At 39.7% G+C, this 26881-nt stretch overlaps 1 protein-coding gene across 4 annotated transcripts in view; it reads right to left on the bottom strand.

Annotated features, from left to right (window-relative positions):
- Positions 1–2459: 2459 nt before the first annotated feature.
- VTI1A (vesicle transport through interaction with t-SNAREs 1A) overlaps positions 2460–26881 on the bottom strand; it is a 255436-nt gene continuing 231014 nt past the window's right edge. For 2 of the 4 annotated variants that reach the window (XM_017735191.1, XM_017735192.1), the window contains one exon: positions 2460–5864. In XM_017735191.1, coding sequence (XP_017590680.1) covers positions 5771–5864 — 94 coding nt within the window. In that variant the 3' untranslated portion in view covers positions 2460–5770. The remainder of the gene's footprint in view (positions 5865–26881) is intronic. The other 2 variants (XM_017735193.1, XM_017735194.1) reach the window with 1 other exon arrangement.

The following is a 26881-nucleotide window of genomic DNA, read 5'->3' as shown; positions in this document are numbered from 1 at the left end:
CCGGCCTCGTGAGGAAGCTGACACTGGCTTGCAGAGTCCACATCCTTCATCAGTTGTGCCACCACTACGACCTGGTATCTCTTCTTGTGATAAGCCAAAACACTGAGGGAACACCCAGGCTGCACTGCCATAATTGCAGGATAAATCTGCAGCACACCACAGTGCCTGGGTGGTGGAGAGATATCAGCTGTGGGTGACACAACTCCTCACTCTTAGCCTACCCCATAGAATAGGCAACATTTGTAGGTTATCTAGGGTTTTTTACCAAATTATTGTTGCCTAGGGAAAAGCAGACTATTCCCAAATCCACTTGGGGATGCCTCTCCAGCTGCAGACACCATTTTACTTATACTTGTGCACAACAATCTCCCAAGCAGGTTTTCCAACCTGGAGAGGTAATCACGTCTGTATGTTAGTGAGAGACAGAGAACCACAGAGCAAGGGCTGGGAGCTCCCCTTCTCTGTGTCTGTCCCTGTAGAACTTGTCTGGTGAGAGATGGAGACAGAAGCAACAGATCCCAATAGTACCGACCTGTTACAGCCATACCTTCAGGAAAAGTCCAAGGAACTACCAGTGGACCTTCCTGAGCAACAGATCAATACGGAGCTTCGTATCAGCTGCGCCGTTATTCATGCCAAAGGCAGTTGTTTGGATGAAGGGATGAAGAGTGCACAAGTTCACTGGTTCTCAGCGTATAAACTCTTCCCCTCCCAGCCCCCCTTCCTGTAGATGCCTTCATTATTTATGTGTGACAAATAAAAGACAGTAGTGGAAGATGCTAAAGTGTTTCTCAATGTGCACTTCTATTTCCCGACATGCACAGGCTGGGACTGTGCACCCAGGCCAGGCTGTGGGCACAGTGAAGAGCCAGTGTGCCACTGCTTAACACGCATGAAAAACCCACTGCCACGCAGTAGTTGATGAAATATTCACCTGCTACATGCCTCTTTCCCCACGTGACTCCAGAAGTGACAAATTATCCCAGGAAAGTGCAAGGGACCTTTGTTGACTCGGATGGATTTGCTCTGCAGCATCCTGTGATACGTCATCGCACCTTGCTCGCCATTTCTGCCGTCATCCCTGCACAGGGACCCACCGAATGCAAACTGCATTCAGATGTATTGAATAAGAAAAGATCAAAGACTGACTATTATAAAGCAAAGGGAGCCTAACACGTACCCTGCCTTGGACCGTTTCTTTTTTTACCATCTTAAAATTCTCCTGAAGCTTCTCCTTCCATAAGAGGATTATTTACAACCAACAACTGCAACTACAGAGAGGAAATATACTTAGAGATAAATACTTTTTTTTCCATAAAAAGTAGGAGTTATTTTAATCTGTTTCAAAACAAAATCTTCCCATGGTTTCATACAAAAACCAAAAAAATGCCAAAACACATGCTGTCCCCTCCAAAAAAAAAAAAAAAGGCTGAGCCCACATCCTCCTTGAGTTTATCATAAGCTGTCAAGTTGCTAGAAACAGAACTGTGTAAGTCATTACCACAGCTAACAACTTTAGTGGGGATCCACATGCAGTTCAAAACAAAAAAAGAAAGGGACATGGATTTTTTTTTATTTAGGATGTGTGCAAAAGTGGTTCACTTATGACTATGTAAAAAAAAAAAAAAGTGGATATAAATATTTATGATTGGAAATTTCATTATTTAAAATTATTCTATAAATTTGCTAGTAACTCGAAGATGAATGCCTGCTGTACAGTTTGCAAATTAAGTACCATTATTTTTCTCTTCTGCACTTGAATATTACTCACAGCTAAAGTCATTTAAAGGGGTTAACATCAGCCTTAATTAAATATTAAAGTATGCCTGTACCTGCTGCTATTGTTGCCCTTAGAATAAGATATAACCTATTTTTGACAAGTTTTCATCTTTCTCTGTGGAAGACGCTACATGAAACCAAATCAGTGGCAAAGAGGAGGGTAATGAATAATCTATTTCATATTCCAGCAGTACCCAGAGCTCTGAGTGGAAAAATATTCAGTCAGATGATAGTATGAGGCTGCTGAGGTACCACATGACGCAGCTAATGTTTAAATAATAATAATAATAATAAAAAAAAGCGATAAACAAATCATTAGCCCTTAACAGTTGTTTAATGCAATTTGTTAATGAACGTAATGGTGGGGACTAATAATGAAAGAAAATAAAAACGTCTAAACAGGCGCCAAGTTGCCAGTGATGCTCAATTATTTCCTTGTCAAGTTTTTATGATTTAATGAGCTCCTCTGGGACTGACGGCTGTCAGTCAGTCGTGACTTTTTGACACCATTACAACTTCAAATACAGCAGCAGGCAGGCTGTTTTCCTCGGATTTGAAATACTGAAATGATCTGACAGGTTTAAAGAAAAGATGTGCAAAAAAAAAAGGAGAGAGAGAGCGAGAGAGAGAAAGAGAGAGAGACACAGTTGCTTTTTCTTTCTTTTTCTTTTTTTTTTTTTCTTCTATGGGGCAGACAATCTCTGGATGCTATTTGGTAATGAAAACCCAATCACAGAGGTCATTATCTGATGAGGTTTTCTTGGAACTGGCAGGGTTTTTTTTTCTTTATTTCTTTACTTAATGATAACCCTCGATGGGTTTGCCCCGCATGGGATGGTCAGAGCCGCACAATTTTGTTCACCATTAATTTCAGCCTTTGAAGCTCAGAGCTCTGAAGCAGCAGCAAAGAAAACCCCCCACCAAGCTGGCTCCAAAATAAGACAATCCAGCCTGCCTTAAACAGAATAGCAAATGGCCTCCCATCCCAGAGATGGGAACTGACGTCAGTCAAGCTACATTTTCTGATATTTCCCCAAAACGTATAGCATTTAAAACCCTTTAAAACTTAAGGGTCTTTAATTAATTTGCTTTTGATTTTGTATCAGTGCAGAATTAGTTTATTTATTATGTGAGCCCAGCTGTTTAGCAGGGATGGATTTCGCACACAGCACCACGCGTGCGTTTTTTAATTTGTCGTTTCTCCACAAAGGCTGGCAACATTAGAAACACTTTGCTCTTTGAGGTTTACATTTGTAAGCACTTGGATTCATTCACAGATGATAAATGCAACCAAACTTGGCCAGGGGAAGTCTGGACCTGGGGGTATCACCCTACCTCTGTGGGTGGTTGGGGTTGTGCTCTCAGTCGAGGTCACTCAATCCCCACCAAAATGTGTGGATTTGGTGAATCTCACCTGCACACTTCCCGGGCCAGATGAACAGGGGTGAGAGAGGAGTAATAATGTGTTTTGAAGAGTGTAATGTCCACCTGAGCACTGTTTTACATGTGGGGAGTACACGAGGATGCAAAGCAGGCACGGAAGAGTTATTAACAGGTTAGCATGAGAAACATAGCGATGGCGGGCTCATCAAAAGTGAAGATGAAGGCTTTGCGTGGCAGTTTCTCTCTCTCCCTCATTCCTATCTGAGTGGATGTATCTGATGTGACACTATGCCCTAGATTTATACTGGGATAAGGAAAACTAGCTTCCTTTCAGCTTTTTGCTGATTCCAGCAGGTGGCTAGATAGAGGGCAAAACCTAGTCATAGGTCACTGTTAAGATCAGTAGTCATGAATCAATTCCCATGATAGTTAAATTATTGAGGCAATGCAGAGAATGTCTAGGCAACAGACGGAGCTTAAGATATCCTTCTTGACAGTTTTCTGCTTTACAAAATATGCATCTCCTAATTTGCCGAGCTGAGGATAAATATCTGCTAATGCTGCCAGGCTTCATCCTAATTTGTCTGAACTCATCTCTGTGCCATCACTTGAAGCTAACGGCCAGAGCTCTGCTTGCACAACCCAAAGTGCTCAGTTTGAGTGCGCGTTGTGCCTGAAGGCTGGAAGCTGAACACCCAAATCTTTCTGTGTCTGAGAGCCACAAGGTAAATGCCACACACCTGGCAAGGATGAAAGGACAGGATGCCCCAGGAGGCGGCCAGGGTGTCCCATGACCTTGTGACAGTGCAGGGCCACCAAGGTGAGGAGGTGAACATGTCTGTGCTGCACAGAACAACACCTCCTGAAACCTGGGTCTGGATTATCCGGGAACTTTTGTCCCAGCACCATCCTACAGCCATTGACATGAGCTGGTAGAGAAACCCAGCACATAAACCACTTCTAAACTTCGTTGTGAGTTGCATGTAACAGACAGCAGCGCTGACCCTACATGCTTCCATTTGTTTCAATGAGTAGCATTTTTCCTGTGGATCCTTTTATTCTACATTTATCACCATCTTACTATGTCTTAGCTGTGGCATCAGTACCACATCCTTTTAACTGAGTTGTTTCCATGTAGAGAAAGCGACACATTTAGGACCAAAATCAGCTCCCCAAATCAGCTCCCAGGGACAGCACAGCAAGTTGGCAGAGTCCACAGGGATGCCAAAACCCCAAAAGTACTAAGGCACACAGGAAAACTCAGTGCTCAGATCCTGCCTAATGTGGGGGAAACAAAAGTCACCAGATTTTTGTTTCTTTGAACATCTTTTGGAAACATTTTATGGCTTAAGTTCAAGGGCTTAAAATTTCTCTCCATTTGCAATATTTGTAAGGGATTGCAAATAATGAATTTAGAAGTTATTATGAAAATACGAACTTTATCACATCATCAGTGATAAATAAACCATCAGTAGACCTTTGTTGGAGTTATATGCTTAATTATAAGCCAAATGACCGCAACCTGTCTAAAGGAGAAACACAGCCAATAGGAAAAGAGAAACAGCTCATTTACACACAGGTAGATGAAACTATGATATATTATATCAGCTAAAAGCATATATACATTAACATTTTTACAGTTTCTGTTTAAAAAGGGGAATATCACATCAGAATTTAACACACTCAAAATATTCCAACATGCAGTCTCAACACAGTCAGGTCAGTATTAAAAATCTAGATTATTGTTTAATGCACTATAATCACACATTTGTTGCTGAACTATTACTTAGGATCTCTTTTCAATCAGCAACAAATAGATAAGTGTCTTTATATATCTTCATTAAGGGCCTAGTGTGTAATGCTTATCAGTACATATATCAACACTGGAAGATTTAAAAGAGATTCAACAGATGGGCCGTAGCCACAACTACATTTTAGGTAAGTGATGCATTTTCATGATCATGATGAAAGTGGAATTGCTTTGAATAGCAGAAAAGAAAGCCTAATTTTAAACAAAAAAATTGTTAAATTGAGTTTTGGATTCACATCATATATTAAACATCATCCTAAGGTTGCTCTCTTTTTAATACTAGCTACTGTTCTTAACCAGGTTACATCTATTACGATAATGCATGATCGGGAGTTAGTCACAGGAGACAGGTTCACTTTCTACATCATTTGGTCTCTGCTTTACTTATATTCTATATCACAGAAGGCCAGATACTGCTTGATATTCATACACCCTGCACAGCACAAGAAAAGTGCAAAGACCCCTCTTCCCTCACTAAACTCTGGCAACTTTCAGGCTAACTGCCTTTGGGTGAATTCGACACACATTAAGTCTTTTTACACCAGAGCAAGCCCTCACTCCAACAATATTAAGATTCCGAAAACACTCAGATAAAGACAAATATGTAAGAAAAAAATAGCCCCACATGCCGTCAACTATGCCATCAATAATACAAAATATTTTACACCACTTGCACCTGAGTTGAAGAGTGGAAAAGAGAGGGAGACTCTGTCAGTGCAAGAGAATGATTCATGTGACCACTTTGTCTTAATTACTCAGAACAAGCAGTTTGTTGCTGTTTAGTGAAGAACAAAGATATCAGCGTCCCCTGACAGAAAAAAAAATAGCCATCATGGTGGTGAAGATGATGACGACTGCCAGAACAACGATCAAAATCCGGTTTTGGATGATCCTGGAAAAAAGCAGAAGAGACAAGAAAACCACAGTGAATAAAACAAAATAAACCAAAATAGCAGAATATATAAAAAAAATTATAAAATGAGGTGCACAAATAAATTGGAGAAAAGACACGTGCCCACAAACTCAGTATTCCCTCAACCATTCTGTGTATCCTGATTATTTTTTACTTCTCCCATTTCCAGTGCTTCCAACCACTTCTTTATGTAACTATTAAATCCAACTTTTGTATTCAAGAAAGAAGTAGACTTTTCTGAATTATGCATACATTTATATACATATTAGAATCAATAAAATAAATTATGTTCCAATTTATTAACCTTCTAAGAACAAATGAAAAAAATAGTGTTCAGTCAATGCAATCCAAGCAGGGTGGTCTGTAATAGTAAACATCATTATACTTTTTAAAATCATTCTGAAATCTTCACGGTTTTTTAAACTGAAAAGAAATAATTTATTAATTTTCAAGGGATTTTACTATTAAGGAACAATATTTCAAGGAAACACATGTCAATGAGATACTCACTTGTACTAAAATACCAAGGGAAAAGTACAAAAGGTAGTTTTGAAGAAAAGGATGATATAAAGAAGCAAGTGTCAAACTGTGAAGCTTGTGTTGTAAAAGCATCTCCTGTCTCTGTAGCATACCTTTACCTATGGTAATAGGCAAATGTTACATTTCTATGTAGTATGAAAAAAATGGAGATTAGTGAAAATAAAAAGATGCCAGAAGTAGAAAGTCCTAATATTTTTCAATCATTTGCTGGGAGAAATTCCTGCTTCTAAAATCAGTCATCACATCACTTCAGAATTTTCCTAAAAATAATAGGTCAATTAAAATTACTAAATCGAGAAACAGTAGAATTTGAGGCATTTCACGTGAGGATTTTGGTTGTGAGAATTCAGCATTTGTTATGCCATTCTCACAGAGAAGGAAGAATATTTTTTCAGGCTCTTCACTAACAGGGACTATTGCAAAACGTACAAGAAGCTTATCATCAGAATGGGAGGGGTATAGCAAAAAAAACCCCAACAACCAAATGCAACAAAAGCACCCCAAGTTACACATTTTTTTCTCATGCTTCTGCAAAACAAAACGAAACAAAGTCTTCAAGAAGCAAACAATGGTAAGAAGAGGTAAAACTGTTTTATGAAACATCAAACGAAGTACAACTTGAAGACAGGGAGTGTAATGTGTTAAAATGAGCATATTTCATGCAGTGAAAGAGAGAAGAAACTCCAGAGAGCAGAGGGGAGTTTTCCTTGGTAAATGTTTTTCATTTGGATGCGAGTGGATATACATATAAATTATATTGGAAAGTGTAAAGAAAAATGCAGTTTTAACCAACTCCAGCTCTTTCCTTGCTTACCCCCCACCTAAAGGAAAAGCAGTAAATGGATGGATGAAAACTGTCACATCAGACAGACACCCTCCCCTGTGACACTCTAAAAGGACTAGCTCTCTATCCTCCTGACAGGTTACAAAATGATCACATTTGCTGACACGTCTTCCGCAAAACTGCTTTAGTGTTTGTGTCCACTTTCCTAGTAGGAGATGAATGGGCTGCTTTGTCCTCATTTATCACTTAAAGCTGAACTAAGATCTGTCTCGTTTATTTTTCCCTTCCTCACTAGAAAGGCTCAACCACAGCATTAATTCTTTCGCGATGACAGCTAATTCAAACTTAACAGGCAATATTTACTCTGCCAAAAGGATGAGGAGGAGGGAGGGATGTTTCTCACTCTTTTTTTCCCCTAAAAAAAAAGTGTAGCAGGCTAACAAAATAAAGCTAATTAAGGGCTTTTGGTTCTTGTTGGTTTGCACTTCAATTTAACACCTGAACTTACAAGCTTCTCTTTTGTGGCGGGGTGTGACATTCTCTGCCAAACACCTGATAACAAACGATTTGCCCAGGCAAATGCATGAAAACCAGAATATATATTTACTCACTCGCCCTCATCACTCCTGAAAAGACACTCAGCAAAATTGAAACTCAGCAGTGAAATAGATTAAAAGCATGAAAACTCTTAAAACATTCAGCCTTAAGTAATACACAGTGCAGCTGGCTTGACAACCATTTTATTTGTGGGATGTGGGCCCCAAGGCATCCATAATGCTAATTTACAAAGGATTAACTGTGAGTGAAACTCGCTTAATCTAACACATAGTTAGGCAAAGGCATACATAACATACTGAGCGTTTAAATCAACTCCTCCTATCTCTGGCCCAGTGAAAAAAATATTGCATCATCTGAGACACAAAACTAAAGAAAAATAAAAAAGAAGCATCAAATCCCCCAAATGCTTTATTTTTAATACCCTGTCAGTACACACCTGATTGCAAGATTATTTAATCAGTGTCCATGTCTCTAAAATCCTTTTCAAGAAAACACTGAGTGAGGCATGCCACCACCTGTATCTACTAATTGAAGGTTCACTTACGGTGTGAATCTAGGAAATACATATCAAAATTCAATTTCTAGGAATCTGAATTAGTCTGCACAGTGCAGCAAAAGAATATCATATTAAAAGGAACAAATTAATCATGAAATAGGATGGATGTTATCAACAGATTCCTACATTGAAGCATTATACACTTTTAATATTCAAGCGCACAGTTAAAGATTAATTTTATATCTTTTAAAAAAGAATAACATTGAATTTTACTGTTTTCCTTTCAAGTGAGCAAGTAAAATTAAACTAACTGCATACTGCCCAAAGGATGAGGCTGGAAGGAGAATGACAGAGCTGTTTCGCAGCAGCAGGACAGTCCCGAGGAGGACTCAGTGGTGCCTGTTGAAATCCAAGTCTGGGAGCTGCTGCTGCTAAGACAGAGAACACAAGCTCTGGGTGTCAGCATATTTCAGATCTCAAAGTCCATAGGCAAGGACGACCCTTTAGAGTAAAGAAAAAATGAAGAGGAAAGGGGGTTTTAAGTGATCCAAGACAGTCAAGCCAGCTCACAGTTGTAGAACAATGGTTGGCATTGGCAGGACCCATCTGTAGGGAAGCCTATAGTACTGTCACAGCCCGACACTGCCAGTGGGTATTGCTCTAGGCAAAGCATCAAGGAATTTAAGTGGGGGAGGGAGCAATAATACCAAAGGAGAAGAAAATGGGGCCTAACACTCGCTACAAAAAAATCCCAAAGGCTAACATGCTCACAAGAAGCAGATGATAGTCTTTTATCTCCATTACACCTTAAATTCAACAAAATATGGTGAATGAGGAAGCCCAGATTTTTCTTTGAAAATGCAAAGCATGTTTACAGGGTAAATAATTTAGGAAAGAATATATACTTGAAAGAAGACACCCATTGAAACATCCATGGCTAAAATGCCTGAAGGCAAAAACTTGTGCATTTGCATGCTGCATTTTATTAAGTTAGCACACTGTAGCTTTAAAAGAATGCATGGCCAAATTAAGAGGAATGTGTGACTGAAACATCAAGGATTCCTCAAGTTTACATTATGAATCACAGTGCTGTTGATATGAGAAGAATTAACCATTTAGTTGATGCAGCTTAGGCACTGAATTCACACCAAGTTCTGCTGGAGCCCTGTGCGGGAGCTCGTTAACAGCCAATGTCTACTGTTCCTTTCATACAAGGCTCTAAGAGCACAAGGGCTCATTCTACTTTGAGTTAGAAGAGACGAAAAATCTGTGCTTTTAAACCAAGCTGCATCTAGTTTATTATGGACAGCAGCCCGAAATATTTGGGTGCAAAACCACACAGAAACCTTAACTAAAGCAGACGCAAGGGTAATGCTAACTGGTGCACTAGAAGAGCACTCTGGTCTAATAACACAGAAAGCACATCCCTCTCCTCTCCAATTTCCTTCTGCTCCACCTTTCCAGATGCCTGACCCTTTATCCTGGCTTCTGGTCACAGTGCCTAATCTCTGACCACTGCTGTGCTGGAGGGTGCCTCCAGCCGGTGCCGAATTCATGACACCATCCGCTTTTGAGGATCACCTCCTTGGTGCACAGGGCAACCACTGCAGAACAGGTCCCACATCTGCTACTGAACACTAATGTTCGTGGCAAATCTGTTCCCCTCACTCTTGCCCTGGCAGAAACTGTGCTGCCTTTCCACATTTCAAACCCCCAAAGGATTCGCTCCTGTCTGTAGCTTCACACACACATACACACAATGGGTCTAACTCTGTTTGTGCCATGTTTAGATCTGCTCCATATAAACACAAAGCACTTTTGCAAACCTTACATTAAGGATGCCAACCGTGTTTAAACCTTTTTATAAAACTGCATTCATTAGCAGGGGAGTGCACGACATCTATATGGGTTCAGCCTGATGTCTTGCACATGTCTTAGTGCCTGATTGACCAGCATTGAATAATGATGCCTTGCCCTTAAGCACTGATGGTACAATAACAATTGTCATGAAAATTAGCAATCACAGTAACATGTTAACAAAATGCAAGATATAAATGAACCAGTGCAGACTCTGGGTGCATAAAGAGTTTTGTGCCCTTAACTTGAAGATTACAAATAAAATACTGTAAAAAATTTCTTACGGAAGCTCAACTCTGACACTGATACAAATTAAAAAAAAAAAAAACCTAAACAAATGGCTTGGGGGATCAGTTAGCACACATTCATTACAACACAGGGCTTTATTCTTAAAGGAGCCATCTTGAAAAAGTGTCCTCAAGAACACAGACTGATTGATGACGGAGCACTGTCCAACACTGTTTCACTGTAATATGTATTTATGATTTTACTAGAAGGATTCCTATCAGTTTACTGGACAGAAAGGCTTGTTCTCTGTATACAAGATCACATTTTAAATGGTCACTTTGAATACTTGGCTATTGCGCTTTTTGTGCCCTTTTACTTCTGGTTGGCAGTTTTTGCTAACATGAAAGAAAATAGGTGCATGCAAATCAGTGGCAAGTGATTTTTAAGTGTCCAATATTCATGTGCAAATCAGCAGATTCAAACAAACACAAAGTGTAGGTCTAGTCACATAGGCAAAAACTAATACCAGATGAAACTAAATGTGAATTTAAAGTAATACAATTATACTCACATACCTTCTGAACAGACACAATTATTACTATATATAAGGACATCCTTGTTACGATGAGTTTTCAAATGGAAGCACTAAACCCCACCCACATAGGGGAATAAAATATTATGATTAGTAAAGCAAAGCCTTAGATACATAATGATGAATCCCAAGTTCAGGGTATCTGTGGGCTGTTCCATCATTCCCATATTCAGGTTTAAGAATGCTTTTCTTAAATAAAAGCAACTGAAAAGAATGAGACAGGCTGTGGCAAAAACATAAAGACATGGCAACCTACTGTAATAAAACAGTAAGAGAACTCTGCCTAGCAGAATTACAGCTGGCTGGAAGTATCTGACTTGAGACATTTTTCATCATTAATGACTGAAATTAGCAAACAGAAATACCAGTGAAAAAAATATCTGCGCAACTGGCATATGACTTCTCGGTCCTCTTCTAGCTGACCCTGGAAAAAGTGAGGAATTTGGAAAACACTCAAGTTTTTTTTCCTCTTCCCAACCACAAACTCTGAAAATATGTCCAAGTCTTTATGTTCTCAAGCCAGAAGATCTAATTACATTGTAATTGACATTGTATATTTAGAGGTGAAAAGGCTTTGGGGGTGTTGCAGAGGGGATGGGACTCCCCATGGCTTCCTGGGGACAAAAAGGCCACACTTCCTGAGGTCCACCTCCAGTGTGCACACTGTTCCCAGCAGAAGCCTCTTTCATGTTCTCTGAATTCCTTCCCGAAGGTGCCTCTTCGTAAGACCCTGGGAAAATCCATTAAAAATTGCTGAAAACTGAGCAGATAATGAAATGAAACCCTCAAAAATGGAAGCCTGGAGAATAAGAAAGGAATACCTTTTTCTAGCTGATTTTCTAGCAGGGTTTATTGAAAGAGCCAGGCCATGCAAGGTGCCTAAGATTTTGTTGGTAGAGCTGAGGAATTGTGCAGAGCTATGTCCTCTAGCTTTAAAGTTCAGTCTCAAGGACTGGGGCTGTCTACTTGTAATAACATGGATACCAATCTCTAGTTATAGCATTACACTCAAACCACATCAACGTGTTTCCACCTGGGCCCCGAATGAAAGAATGAGTCATGTAATAACAGGTGCAGGGAAGTAGTCACACTATCCCACTTTAAACATCTAAATTATATCTAGCTAATCTCCCTCAGCTCTCTGTATATATAAGCTCCACTCCTGCTCTGAACTACTCTCGCTTTCTCCCGGCCATATATGCACCCCAGCAGCACTGGTCAGCCAGGTTAGGTGCCTACAGCATAGGAACAAATACCCCTAAAAGCTTGAACATGAGGCCCAAGCAAGAAAGCTTGCTAGCTCTGAAGGCAAAATCATATAGAAAAGCATTAGCATATTGTAAAGTGTGTGTAACCTCCCACTAATCAGAAATATTGCAGAGATGAAACTCACCAGTGAAGCAGAAGATGCTAATCAATAATTAGCCAGTAAATACCTTGATCCATCATCTCCTTTTAATGGATCCTATATTTGCACATTAATTTTTGACGAGAAGCAAATATACTTTTCCTTTGACAGTTTTTCTGGAGGAGTAAAAGATAGAAAAGATATCCCTTTCTCGTCTGAATGCCTCCTGAAACACACTGGCCTTCCTTGACTACGTTTTTACCTTGCTGTGCCATCTTCTGACAATCTTGCCATTAAGATTAAAACTCAGAATTATTTTCATCATATCTGATAGCTAAAATACTTACGGAGAGATTTAATTCATAATAGAAATCTTGCAACACATTCCAAATGAACAGCATTGGAGTATAGTGTTATTTGGTAGCCATCAGGGTTATCATGGCTTGCATGAGCCTTCTCTCAAGGAGCTGGCAGTCTCAGGAAGTGAAAATTGCACCCAGGTGATCAGTGGAGTGTGTGGGGAGTGAGAGGGCACTGGCTGGCCTAGGAAGGAAAGAGATCTACAGGAACGATTGGAAATCAAACGTGAGAACAGGGAAAGCCTGAACGAGGACCTCATGGATGTGGGGCTAAAGGCAAAAACACAAAATGGAAGGGTGCTGAAAATTGTGTACTAGCTAGATTTTATTCACTGCTTATTTTTAAAACACATGGGAAGGCATTTCTGAAGGATGAAAAGTATCCTTCTGCTGCTGAGAGACCCTGACATAGAACTTCTCTCTGAACAGTTTTGATGCAACTTCACTTTTCTCCCATCTCCATGTCCACTCCTTCCACAGAGGGAATCAATTAGGTTATGACCATCACTAGGAGGCACAGTGGGGCTTCTGGGGCCATGGAAACTCACCAACCAAAACAGGGGAGGGATTAACTCATTTCATGCAGAGCACAGGCAACACCAGATCCCTTCGGCAAGTCTAAATGACAATCACATGCACAGTGGCAACTGCAAGTGGAAAGAGTCAAGGTTGTCCTAATCTCCAACCAGCCTTTCTCAGGGTACTGAAGTATCAAGAAGAACAAATCACACATTTAGTCACCTGAGCATGACTAAGAACCATAGGCCTTAGCAAACATTAGGAGAGCTTTAGCAAGAGCTCTGAGGGAGGGTGGATAGCCCAGCTGTCGGTGCAGTGGCATTCTTCAGCACGTCGGGTACATGAAACCCTGGTCCCCAAACAGTTAATAGGAAAAAGAAAACCCCAACCCCCTCGTCAGCACTCAAAGGTAAAAGCAATTATTTCTCCAGCAGAAGAAATGTATGCAAGCTATAAAATGACAAGAACGTACATGATCTCATATTGGCTTTTATGATAAATATAGTTAAATTTACATTCTGTGCAATTTAAAGAAAACAAAAATGTCAAAAGTCTGCATCTTATCAACTTCCATAATCATTAGAAACCACTAAAAGATGTATCTTAAACAGATGAAAGGAAGTAATGTCTTTCACCCTGCCTCAATTTAATTAATGACTAATCTACAGCTTTTAGGTGTGACAAAGCTGGAGACTGGACACACACTCTCTTCTTGCATTATTTTCTTCTTATTACACCATATTTGACTGGGCGTCTTTTTGTATGGCAAGTTTTCTGCATTTGTCTTAACAATGTTGACCTCTTTTGTAAAAACCTGAAGGCATTCGCAGCAATTGTTCCTGAAGATGTGCTATCCAAAATGTTACCATTTCATGGCACTTCTTGAATGATAGAATAGAATTTTTTTTGGTATATATTCATTTTTTTTCAAATGCTATAAAAGAAAGGAAAACAATCATGGCTAAGGCCATTTGTGAGATGGCATTAAAAGAGCCTACTCTGAGACAGATAAAAATAATGAGAATCTTTCTGTCAAGAAGGATTTAGAAAATATCACTAGCATTATTAAAATTTAATTTTTTACTGTGCTTTTTGGTTCCCCCTTTTCCAGTGATAATGAGCAGGACTGCACACCTCCACAATGCTAGTACTTGTTTTGAGCAATAAATTCAGCCTTCCAGTCTGAAGACATTTCAGACAACAATTTTGACTGCTATAGGCTTATTTTTCAACCTTTTCTGGGCTTTGAGTCTTCCTATAAAAACCAGTTCATAAGCTAATTTTCCACAAGGCCAGTGGAACAAATAAAAATCAATTTTTGCCCAACTGGTTCAGAGAAAACCTGGGAACAGTAAAGAGAGAACACCGAAAAATAAAAAGAATCGATGTATTCACAAATGGTTTACCTGATAGAGAACTATCAAATTAGTTGTCAGGAGATACTTGCCACTATGAAAGTATTTTCTTTTCAGCATGTTACAGTATTTCTATTAGGGAAGCAGAGGAGCCTCTACTTTGTCATGACCTCAGACACCTCGGTTTAACAACCACGTCAAGCCCCCAAATATTCGGTAAAACCACAGGGCACAAAGTCACAGTGGAAGAGCCCTTGCAGGTCTTGCAACCAGAGGGACCTGCAAGCCCAACTGGCTTAGGGTGGGTGTAAGTCTTCATGATCTCCTGGAAAGCACAAAGATTCAGACATTCATGACCTCAGGCCAACCTTGTCAAGAGGAATTTGGTCCATCAAGAGAGGAAAAAAATTGTAAAAAACACTGCTCAGACTTCCCTCCTCTGTTAAAACCCCAAGTGTTCAGGAGCACACTGAAGACTAAGCAGTTTAATCTCTTGGACAGCAGAACACAAATTTCTCCAAAGATGAGAATCCCATTTGTAGACTTCAAAACTTTCAGAATCCCAAGGACAACTCAGGGCACAGGCTTTACTATCATGGCCCAATCCACTTAATCATCTTCTCCACTAACTGGGCAAGTGTTCTCAAAACTGCCATATTGAGAAGGGATGGGATAGGTGCTCACGCCTGTCTGCCTGCAGCCAGAAAAATGTCTGGAAAACTGATTGAAGAACAGAATCTGCTTTTTAATACAAATTAACCATCACTGCTGTGGAAATAAAATGAATTTATAATTTACAAGCTTAAATATTAAGGAAGCTATTTTTAAGTAGCTATAATCTTCACTCTGGTATGTAGCATTTTATACACTCCTTTATTTTTATGAGCTGGCATTAGAATGTGACTCATTTTAACAGAAAAAAAAAAAAGGATCAAGTACTTTACTCTGAAGTAAAGCTGCATATTACCTATTTAAAATATTGTAACACACCATGGAGACATCATTTCTAGGGCCAAACAAAACATTACTCAATGAAGAAATGGCATGAAATATAAAATATTCAGCAGAGGAAGGGTATTTGGAACTAAGCAGTTTCATTGCCAATAAACAGCATCATAATAAATAGTGAGCATGTAGGAAAAAAAGAATACCTGTTCTTCACTATTTGAGATGTAACACCTTAGTGTGGGAAACTAATAAAGATACTACTCTTCCACTAAGCCCACGTAGGGAAAAACTAAAACCACCACACATTTTGATTCTGAATCTCTTACAACTGATGCTAATTTGCTTATGATATCTGCCTGATTTAGAGCTAATCTTCTGTAAATTAACTCCTAATACTGTCTGAAATAATCCTCTTAATGCTGGTCTGTCTTGAGTACTTTATATCAAACACCATGAAATACACAAGCGTACACAAGGCGTACAGCATCTGTAGTGCTGTTGGCTGCTCAAGAGTATTTGCTGTGCCATGAAGGCACAAGCACAGTGCAGAGCTGTGGAGCCCTGGGGCAGCTTGGGGACAGCTCTGGTTGTCCCCTTGGAAGTGGACAGCACGCCAGGGCCGTGTCCCACCGCCTCCTGGCTACCAGAGAGAAGAGGAGGCTCTTTGTCTCCTGACAAAATGGTGCAGGGAGGTACAGCTCCATGCTCCAGAGCTCCCACCTCCAGCAGCACATGATAATGAGAAAAAGTAAACCGCTCAGGCTTTGAGATTTCCGAGAAACGAGATCCGTGTTAAACAGCACTAATTATCAGCTGGAAGCCTAATCTGATAACGGGCTTGAAAAGACAGAGACAGACCATTTTGTTTCTTCAGTGGAGAAAATATTTTTAAGGTTGTTGCTTCAGCATTGTCCAGCTTAATTATTATTGTTGGTGTGCTAACTCTATATTCAAAAATATATTTTTTCTGCTAAATCCACTGGAAAAATTTTCTTCCCCAACATTAATTTAATGATAGAGCCAGAAACCTAATCAATATTGGTGAGCAATGCAATACCAACACATTATTTTTTTGGATTTTGAAACATAAATGGCAGACACAACTTTGACTGAATGGACTTCTTTATGTTTTAACAGACAGTTTATTGGCCCAGACTCCTACATATAACAAACACAATTGCAAAAGTGATACATTTTTAATTGAAAAGTTAATGTATTTTTACTATGAAAGTGACTCAAATAACAACTTTGTCAGGTAAAGAGCTTTTAAAACAACTTTAATATATGGAGGGTTGTTTAGAAATTATATTCTCACCACGGTAAGTACTTATAGGAGGCCATTGAAAGAAAAAACTATTGTTTAAACCATACTTTACTGGAACTTGCTTTTTAATATATTAAAGAACAGATAAAGCACAGTGATCAGTGAGCTGTATGTGTCCAACAGCCCTTCAAGAGACTTGTGGAAATGTATAAAACAAGCAGTGATACAATTCCTTGCCAAACACTGTCATAAATTTTTTATTTGGCAGCTAACATTCTCACTAGCTTTCTTGGCAGCAATTGGGACCTTTAGCAAGAAAGGTGCAGGAGAAAAATACCTTGTTTAGAGATGTTTTCAACACTTTCTGGGATTTTTCAGAACTTCTGCCTGCAGCATATTTTACAACCACAGTCTCCAGTCACCTGATGAGTGGGTGGTGGTTTTAAACTCTTTTTTTAATATAGACAGCCTACTACTTCCCTCTGGCCTTCAGCCTAGAATGTGAGTGTGTGGAGTGGGGCTGTGTGTTCCACAGAGATACATGTGGTTGCTCCTCTCTGTCTAGACAAAAAAACTTGAAAATAAGATCAGAATGTACCTTTCATTGCTCCTGATACTATCTGTATCTTATTCCCGGGTGACAGAGATAAATGAAAGTCAAACATATGCTGATTACTTTTGTATTTTTCTCGGGAGATCTCTGCAGAAGAGCTGGTCACAGGTGCAGCTGCCCTGGTCAGCCAGTGGGTTGCTGAGAAACAGAATTGGGAAATAGATTTCTGTGCCCAGGTCCAGAGGTTTTTTGTTTGTTTATTTGTTTTCCTTTAATATACTGAATTTAACATCTGATGCGCTACCTTCCTCCATGAGCCCAGATGTGCTGATGTATGTGTCTTACCAACTCACTCATGAAAAAGGTATTCTATATTTTGGTATTTCATAATTTCAGAATAAAAATAAGATGAACCTATTTTACATGTCAGAAACTTCCTCCAAAACTTTCACAACAGTAAGATACATTTCAGTTCTTCACATGAACAGAAAGGAAACAGTTTATCTTCAACAGTTTTTCTTCAACCTTTTCCTTATCTGCCTCAAATGAAAAAGGCTGGAATTTAGTTTTAGACAGCATAAATTGCTTTAAACACAGACCTAATTAAAGTAATGCTGTTACAACTACAAACACAAACTAAAAGTCTTCCCCACAGCCTGTGCTCCAGTTTTGCCTGTCCTGTTTACCAGGGGCATCACCCCCTCGAGAACGTTTCAGAGCCCACACAGACATCTAGTGGCAGGTGAAAACACTGCACGGTGGCACCGCCGCCTGGCACAGCTCCACGGGGACCTGAAGCTATGCCAGGGGTGAGGTGAGCTAACTTTGCTACCACTATGATGGTCAACCAAACAGGGAAAGATTTGCTCCCTCCGTGCCATCCCAGTAGTCATGGCAAGACAACTGCTCTCGTGGCAACTCTGGCTTCCCAAATTTACATTATTATTGATTCTCTTCAATTAAATCAGAGCTCTTTTTGTCTTTCTGAGTACCTCTAAATGGCTTTCTCCTTGCTACTATTTTATTTAGCTTAAAATCTGCAGAGGTGAATTGTGTAACATCATTTGAAAGGTTCTCTGAGCGTGGCTACGCGCAATGCAGCTGACTGGCACACACCGGGGCAATGCGATTTTACAGACAGCAAAACACACACGATGAGAAAGTGCAGTCAATAATAAATTCTAAATGGTTGGAGGAGGAATATGACTTGCTCCACAGTCCGCATCAATCAATGGAAAGATGCCTAAAACTTCAGTGGGGTTTGAGTCCCACATCTGCAAAGGAGATCAAGTGCCACAGCTCTGCACAGAGTTGTAAGAGCTCAGTGCCCTGATTCTGCTCTGTTACACCATTTTAAATCAAGCAGTACTCAGTGGTGTCATAACCCTGTACATCTGTGTCAGACCCTGTGTTGCAAGGACAGACTTGATGCCAAGAATGCAAAACAGATGTTGATTTCCTAATGTTTTCTTGTTGTCCTTTAAGTTGTTTTCATGGGGTTCTGCTTTCATTTTGGGGAGTAAAACAGGTCGACAGGACTTTTCAGAGGGCAGACTGGAGGAATGCTTCTGCATCTTCCTTTTTATTTTGTGTGCATGTGTGAATATGCAGAGGCTTTGAGCTACAACAACCGGGAAAAACATTTTTTTTTTTTTTTTTTTTTCTTTCTAAGCTTCATTTGAGCTATGCTCAGTTCCCTTGGGGCAAAGTGAAAGGTAGCTATTTGTGGATGGGAAAAAGGGCTTTTGTGAACAGCAAAACTGCATCACCAACAGCTTAGGAAAAAGATTTTTTGAAGTTATTTTTTACTACTACTTTAAGAGGAAACAGGGATAAATATATCTTTTTTGCATGTTGACTCATTAACAAATTTAGCAATAAACACCTTGCAATTAAGTCCACTAGTTTACTGCTGTCCAGAAGTTCCTCAATACTCCTTGCACAGAAGGTTTTGGAAAACACAGAACTAAGAAATGGTGAAGGTAAATCCCAACAGCTTGCTCAAGCAAATCTAGCCAAGGCTTAAACTCACTTCTGAACACTGAAATTTGAGATGCTGTATCAAATAAGCAGCTCTTTTTCCCTGAAGAGAAGAAACTGGGTGTAGCTAACCTAGTGCATAATAGGTTTATTCTCATTCACAAAACAGGAATTACTTTATGGCCCCAAAGTAAAACTAGCAGAGAAATATACTGGCAGATTTGCTGCAGATGTGTGTTGTGACACGTATGCAGGGAATCTGCTATTAATCACAGGCTAAGATTTTAATATTATGTAGGGTAATGCAGGCAATCATTATGGTGGAGGTTCTGGATGCATAACAGCCTAACCCACAAATGGGACTTTTAAATTTAACTCATTTGAGCTCGCTCTCGCACTGCACCAGTTGAATTCCCCCGTTCATCCCCCCACTCCCCATTACACACATTTATTTCAATATCCATTGTGCCTTTCTTCTTGTGCCTGTGCTCCGCTTCTTTTCTTGCGACACATGACAGTTGTTGGGGAAAGTGCAGCTTTTCATTCTCCTGTTTGCCAGACTATGACAGGAATGTTCTTGTTAGAGGGGCTGTTTGCGAGACCCCTGGACACATACCCGGCACAGGAAATGGTCTGGCTCAAATGCTGGAAAAGCCATTCTTCACCTGAATCCTTCAAAATTTGTGTCTGAACATAACTAGAACCTATGTATCCATACCCGGGTTAAGATTACTACGGACAATTATACCGTGGAAATGCATTATTCTGACAAAGCAATCAATCACGTTATTTCTCACAATTTCAGTTCACCCCTAAAATTTTCCTTACCTCCAAAGCCAGCTGGATATTATATTACTGAAGCTGTTGAAAGGGTGTAACACTAACCATGAAGCCAAAGGCCACTAAAACTATGCAATGCATAAATTTTTATTGTTTGCTCAGCATTGAAATCTCATTAGGGCTCATAACTCATCGGTGCACTGCAAACATTTGCATCTGCTGATCATGAGAACTTGGACGGAATGTACACCTTTGGCTAATTTACTTGTTATGTTTTTAGATGAGACTGTGTTGCCTTTTGTTTTCTTTTTAAAAAGTCCTTATGCAGTTGTGATTCAAATGTCCACTTTTTAAACTGAATACATAAAAACTTTCATTTGCAGTTTCTCAAGGTTGTTCTGTTGCTGGCAATGTTCATGATCATCATTTTACAAAAGCTTCATTTGACTTAGTATTCAGGGTAGTCATTGTTTGAAAACTGTGCCCCATAGAGCATTTCACTTCATTCATCCTTTCTGTTTTATGCAGCCACATTTTAATTAGATTAAAATTTGTCCTCCAATTAGCTTTCATTAAAGTTTCTAGATTACAGGACAAATCTCCACTGAGTTGTGCTTCAAAACTGTGCCTAAAGTTTAAAATGAAATAACTGTGCAAATGAAGCGATTATGAAGATTATTACTATGCAAAAAGCATCAGTCACTTTTTGGTTTACTTATACATTTAACTCTGTAATTCATTTTGCCAACTTCAATACCTCTGTGTTCTCCAGAGTAGTCACCATAATAATACCTTACAGTTACAGGATACCTTTCATTACCAAGGATCCTTAGGGGCCTGATTCTGCATACCAGTATTCCTGTTGAAGTTCCTGAAACTATTTAAGTGCTCCTTGCTGCATGTGAACCAGAACCCAAGTACAGGTCAAATCCTGCTTTCAGATACCCACGTAGCGTTACTGCTGATCTGCGCAGCTCGGAATGCAAACCAGATATGAACATTATGTAAAAAGTCCTTCTGGGTGAGATGTGGCAGCTGTTCAACGGTGCATGGTTACAGGACTCACCTCTGTAAATGAGGGACAGATACTTCCCCCCCCAGTTAAAATTGCAGAGAAAGCTGAGAATGTAATTATCCAAAGAGGAAGTGACTCAGTAGGACACTGGGGCTGGGCTGCATCTCTGCTGTCACTCATGTCTTCAGATGTGACATTGCCAAGTATTGGATGCCCAGTCACTAATACCTCCTGCACATGCAAATCTACTATGTGCTGAAGGCAATATAAAGTTTACAGTTCACCAGGCTTATCCTACAACCAGAGCAGACACTTATTCTGGAGCAACCTCTTGGTGGAACACAAGGGACTCCATGTCAGAGCAGAGCACCACAGAAATGGATCTGTCTGCAGGAAGTTCTCTCCCAATAGCAAGAGTTATAAATATATACATATAATTAAAGAAAAAAAAAAAAGAGAGAGATGCAGCCAACATCTAAAACTAAAAATAGAGGCACTTGGGTTACAAAAACAGGGACCTGTCTTAGCTCTAGCAACATATTTCTGATAGGAGGAACAAAGTTGAAAACAACTACTTTACTACAAATGAAATGCAGGTCATTAGCGTGGGAGAATTATTTCAGCAAAATGCAGGAGTGTAAAAAGCAGTTTTCCCTATTTTTCATGTGCTAATTGGTTGAACAACTGCTAGTAAATCTTCATATCCCTGAGGTAACTAGTGTTATTCCCACTTAGCAGATGGCAAAAGTAAAGTTTAAGGGTGTCAAAGGCTAGAGGGGAATTTATAGTTTAAATGTTCTGACTCAAGCCAAGACCATGTTTCCAAGGTGCAAAGCAAACAGCAGCAATACTAATTTTAGGAGTCATGCTCAAGTCTGCCCCTTCCTCCACCTGTACTCCTCCTCTTGGTGTTCACTTCTGCCATCTCGTTACAGCATGCCAACCTCAGTTGTGCTGACTCAACAGCTTGTGGGTCCATGCGATGAACCAGATCAAGGAATTGATCCAGGATAAAAAAAGAAAGAGAAAAATGAGAAGGGTGGAGAGGTGAGGAGAGATATTTTGCACTGGATCAATTCAATCTGAAGACACTGACTGGAAAACAGAAGTGCCCATGCACAAGAAAGCAGCTGGATGCAGCCTAGGGGCAGGAGTGGGTATTTTTGTGGGCAGGAGACCCTGTTGTTGATGTCGATGGTTTTGTACCACAGAACTGAGGTTCAAACCATTCTGAAATCATTCCATTTTTGTGTTTTAACTCTTTTATAACTCTCCTTCTGTTTACCTCCCTTTGCCTGCTTTGCTCTGAGAAAGAGAATAGCTACTCCACACTACCTTTGCACAACAAATTTGCACAAGAAAATTCAGAAACTGCAAGTATTTGACTTTCCACAATTAAGACCTGGAACACCAAGTTTGCCTTCTCAGTTACACTGACTGTATTTCAGAAATACTGCTCCATTTCCTCAATAGAATTGCCATGTTTCATAAAATACAGACAAACCAGTCATGCTTTATGTCAAGGGTGCATTTACAAATAGTTTATAAAGGATTTAGATGATTAACCATATATTAAGACAGTTAATCAAATTTAAGAGGCTATTTTAGAATTCTACAGATCAAGCAGTTATTTATAATCCTTGTTATTGCTTTCTACCTTACATCCAACCCTAATGCACACCATTAGAATATTCTGCTAACGCTTTATCAATTATTTGTGTTAGCAGAAAAAATCCAAACAAAAACCCCCCAAATCCTATCGTAAGGAATAGGTTAGATAATTAGGACATTGAGACTCCTAGACTAAATGAATCAGACCCAAGAATCAAATCCTTGGAGGTAATTGGCCTCTGCCATGATTTAGATAATTCAAGGTCCTTAAAAATCTCAGTCCTCATCACTGTGCACATGGGATTTAGGCAATTTTAAAAAGCTGGCAAAGTGTCATTTGAAAAGGCACAAATGCTGCAGTAACTGCAACAGCTGAGGAATACATATTTTCCTCAACAAACCATCAGCATCATGACAGGATGCTTAAAGCTTCAGTGCTTCATGCTGGTTGGGGAAAAAAAACGGACAATGGAAAACTTGTGGAATGTTAAATTTAACTGTTATCCTTACAAAATACAAAAGTCTGCTCATTTAGAACAGAATGAAAAGTCATTTCTTGACATTTTATTCAGTCATTTGAAGCAGTGTCTTCTCTTTTTCATAGTTTTCACTTGGTACTGGCCATATAGAATGTTTTTAATGGAGAAATAACTACAGATTACTTTTTATTGTGGTATGATTTATATAGTTTAAAAAAATCTATTCTGGAAGTATAGTGTATTTGGTGCTATTTTTGCCTAGGAATGGAAACTTGAACTGGAAATAGAGTCATTCATTCACACTTACAGGATGACATCCCGTTGACAGGCATGCAAACTTGGAAAGGTGCTACGCAGCCACTCTTAAAATACTACACTGTATTTTTTTCCTTCTAAGCTTCAATTAAGAAAATGCTATGGAGTGATCAGTACTTTGTGAAGGCTAAGGGTTCATCATTTGCAAGACATCCTCTTTCAAAAGTACAAAGACAGAAAAGTCAAGGCACTAACTACTAAATAAACTGTTTTCACAACAGAACTGGCACCTTCAAGCCCCTCTGCAGTGAGGTGCTGTGCTGTCAGGAGTTCTGCTCGTTCATACTGTGATCTCAAAGAGCAATCCCCAGACCCATCAGAAAGGTCATCAATCCTTCCTGCCAGGTAGTCATTTATTTGCCTTGGTTGTTTTTTTTTTTTTCAATTTGAGGAGAATGAAAATAATAAAAGGTGTGAAAATACGGTTGAGGTAGATAAACTTAGAGATTCTAATGGAGCTGGAATGCTGTTGGTGCTAACAAGCCCTGAGCAAGTGATCCGTGTCTGGCATGCTCTGCCAAACAAACTGCAATTACAGAAGAACCAAAAATAAAACAAGCAACTTTAAACCTTCTGAACCTGTGAGCCTAAGAATCATACATGCACTTGCTCCCACAGGCTTGCTTCCAAAAGGCGTACAAAACTGGAGGGACCTTTCTAATGGGAAGGAAGGAAAGAAAGTTTCCACTTGCGAGCTGGCATTTTGGAATGGCAGAAAGAGCAGCTGACCTCGGAGGCTCTTGTCCCTCAGTGTCAAATTCCTACAAGAGCAGCTCGGGAGACTTCGGCTCTGTCATACCTGAATCAAAACGTCAGGGCTCAAATCCACACCACAAGTCACGTTCTCTGAAATTGAGGTACATAATCCTCTTGGCTTTGCTTTCTGTTGGGCTTTTCCACCCTTTTGCATGCCTCTGCAGTGCCAATAGAGATGTGCTTCCCCTTTCTGTCTTACAGAGAAAACCTCAGCTAGGCCCAAATTTTAATGATTTCAAACAATGCAGTCTGTAACTTCCTTTGCACCAGCTTCCTTGTTCTCTGCTGGTTCTAAAAAACCCCTTTGACCCACTCATAAGAACACCATTTCTGTTTCTGTCATCCCAAATTAACAAATGAATGAGGAGAGGGGAAACTCCCCTGTCACTCCAAACTTTCACCCTTCAAGTCCCCCTGCCTCACTGCAGCCCTGGTGCTCTAAAATAAAGGGAGTATTAATGGGCTGAAGTTTCAATGGGACATCAGCACTTACTTAAATGATATTTTGAACCATGGGCTAACTGGTGGTGGGCAAAGGCAGGTATTTACTTCGTGCAGTCTCTTAGGATACAATGGATTTATGGCCGTCAATTCTGAACAACACCGCTATTGTCTCTTCACATTCTATCTGCCTCCATTATTCATTTGTGTTGATTTTGATTGATGAAGACACTTTAAAAAAGGAGGGGAGGAAGGAGGAGGGGGAGAGGAATACTTCAACTGTTTGGTTTCTAATTCCTGTAAATCTACAGTTCATACTGCAATAGTACTACTCAAAAAAAATGTCAATCCTCACATTTTGGGAAGGGGTTTTTCCTTTTACAAGTTTCTCTTCTTTCTGAAAGAAGTGGGGTGCAAACAGTGCTTCCATGACATACCTAATCACTAGAGGGGTGGCACATCACACTTCAATCCGCCAAGAAAATCAATGTTGGGTTTTTTAATGAAAAAGTGTTAAGACTTCCGCAAAACCTCTTTTGCATATTTACTTCCTATGCCACAGCTAATTAAGTTTCAGGGCTGGTTTGATATGTTAAAAATTGCTTGGATCGCAGAGTTGAACCCGAGAAGAGTAGATAAAATTTCTTCATTCAAAGTGAAAGCATCTGCTAGAAACCTGACTGTGTGGAAGTCATAAAGAAAAGGCCCAGCTTTGGCTTTTTTGCTTCCAAATAGATGGTATTTACTGACCTCTCATTAAAATATCCTGACAGAATACAGATTATGAACCATTCGATACATTTCTTTCCATAGGAGGCAGCGTCTGAGGCCTGGGGGTAAAGAGATTCCTGGGAGTTGTTTAAATTCAGTTCACTCCTCTCAAAGTTTTAAATGAGCTTCTGAGCAAGCACTACAAACTTGCCAAGCTCTCTGCTTCCTTATGGAAAAGAGAAAAAAGAAAAAGAAAAAAAGAAAGAAAGAAAGAAAGAAAGACAGACAGAAAGAAAAAGACAGACACATTCACCACGTTTGCATCTCTCCTGCTCAGAGATCTGCCCCAGCACATGCTAACTGCAACATTCAATCGACTGCCTGCAGCCAAGGGAAGCCCAGTACCCTCCTGAATATTTGGCCACAGGATTTCCTTACTAGTTCCACCCCTTTTTGTGCTTTAAATAGTATGATCTATAATGAAGCAAGAGAAGCAGTGAAAAAAAAGGGCAGATAAATTTTCAATAAACTGGCGTCAGATGTCATGGTCACCACCACATTCAAAAACCAACCCCTCTATTGAAATTTTGGTGTCTAAAATGTTGGTGTTTTAAAATGACTGCAGACTCAGGAAGAAAGCTTTGCTGTTTCCTATAACCTCTGAAAATGTGGGCTTACAAAATTACTTACAAAAAGGAAAACTTGACTTCCAAGAAGAAATAGGTGAAGGGAGGAAGAGTCTGTGGAGCTGCTGAATATGGAAAAGCTTGCTGCTTGACCACTCGGTTCGTTTTACAAAGCATAATTACATCTGCCTTTTTTTAATATTATGTGGTTCATATTATTACTTTCTGTACCATCTTTCATGTTCCAAGGGAGTAGGCTGCTACTAACTGGCGTTAGGAAGAAACTAATTCTAATTACTCAGTATTTCTGCAGCTCCCTGAGACGGATACAAGATGTGTGCAAAATCATCCAGTTCTGTTTTTGAAACTCCCGTCTTCACAATTTTGACTTTTCAAAATGATCTGCTCTTAATATAACATGACTTGTCAAAGGCTGTCAAATAAACGATACAACTCTCAGGAAATAAACATCTCTCCCCTAGTAGGTTTGTATATATTTCCGCAAAAGTAAAGAATTCTAAGAGTAAATAAACACATGGGAGGATTAGAGAAGCAATAAACAAAAGCATTTCCTCATTTTGAATTTAAGAAAATAGGAGCCTTTTTCCAGCCATTGCCAGGAAATACTAATGCACAGAGGTGAAGTTTGTACTAGCTAAAATATTATTTCATGCTAGGGCATATGGACCTGCATTCACGCATACATGCACACACTGCACATATATCCCCAACCAAAACTTAAATCAGGTTTATACTGTGCCATGATGGATTGATGGGCAGGGGATTTTAACACCCATTTGGATCAACACAGGCACGGGGACTCCTTGCTGCAAGATGATAAAGACTAAACCTTTTAGTCCTAATGAAGGAGTTTACAGGAT

The sequence above is a fragment of the Corvus brachyrhynchos genome, unplaced genomic scaffold (genome assembly GCF_000691975.1).
Source record: "Corvus brachyrhynchos isolate BGI_N302 unplaced genomic scaffold, ASM69197v1 scaffold705, whole genome shotgun sequence".
NCBI classification, from domain to species: Eukaryota; Metazoa; Chordata; class Aves; order Passeriformes; family Corvidae; genus Corvus; species Corvus brachyrhynchos.
The sequence above is the reverse complement of the archived record's forward strand: the minus strand, read 5'-3'. Positions and strand labels throughout refer to the sequence as shown.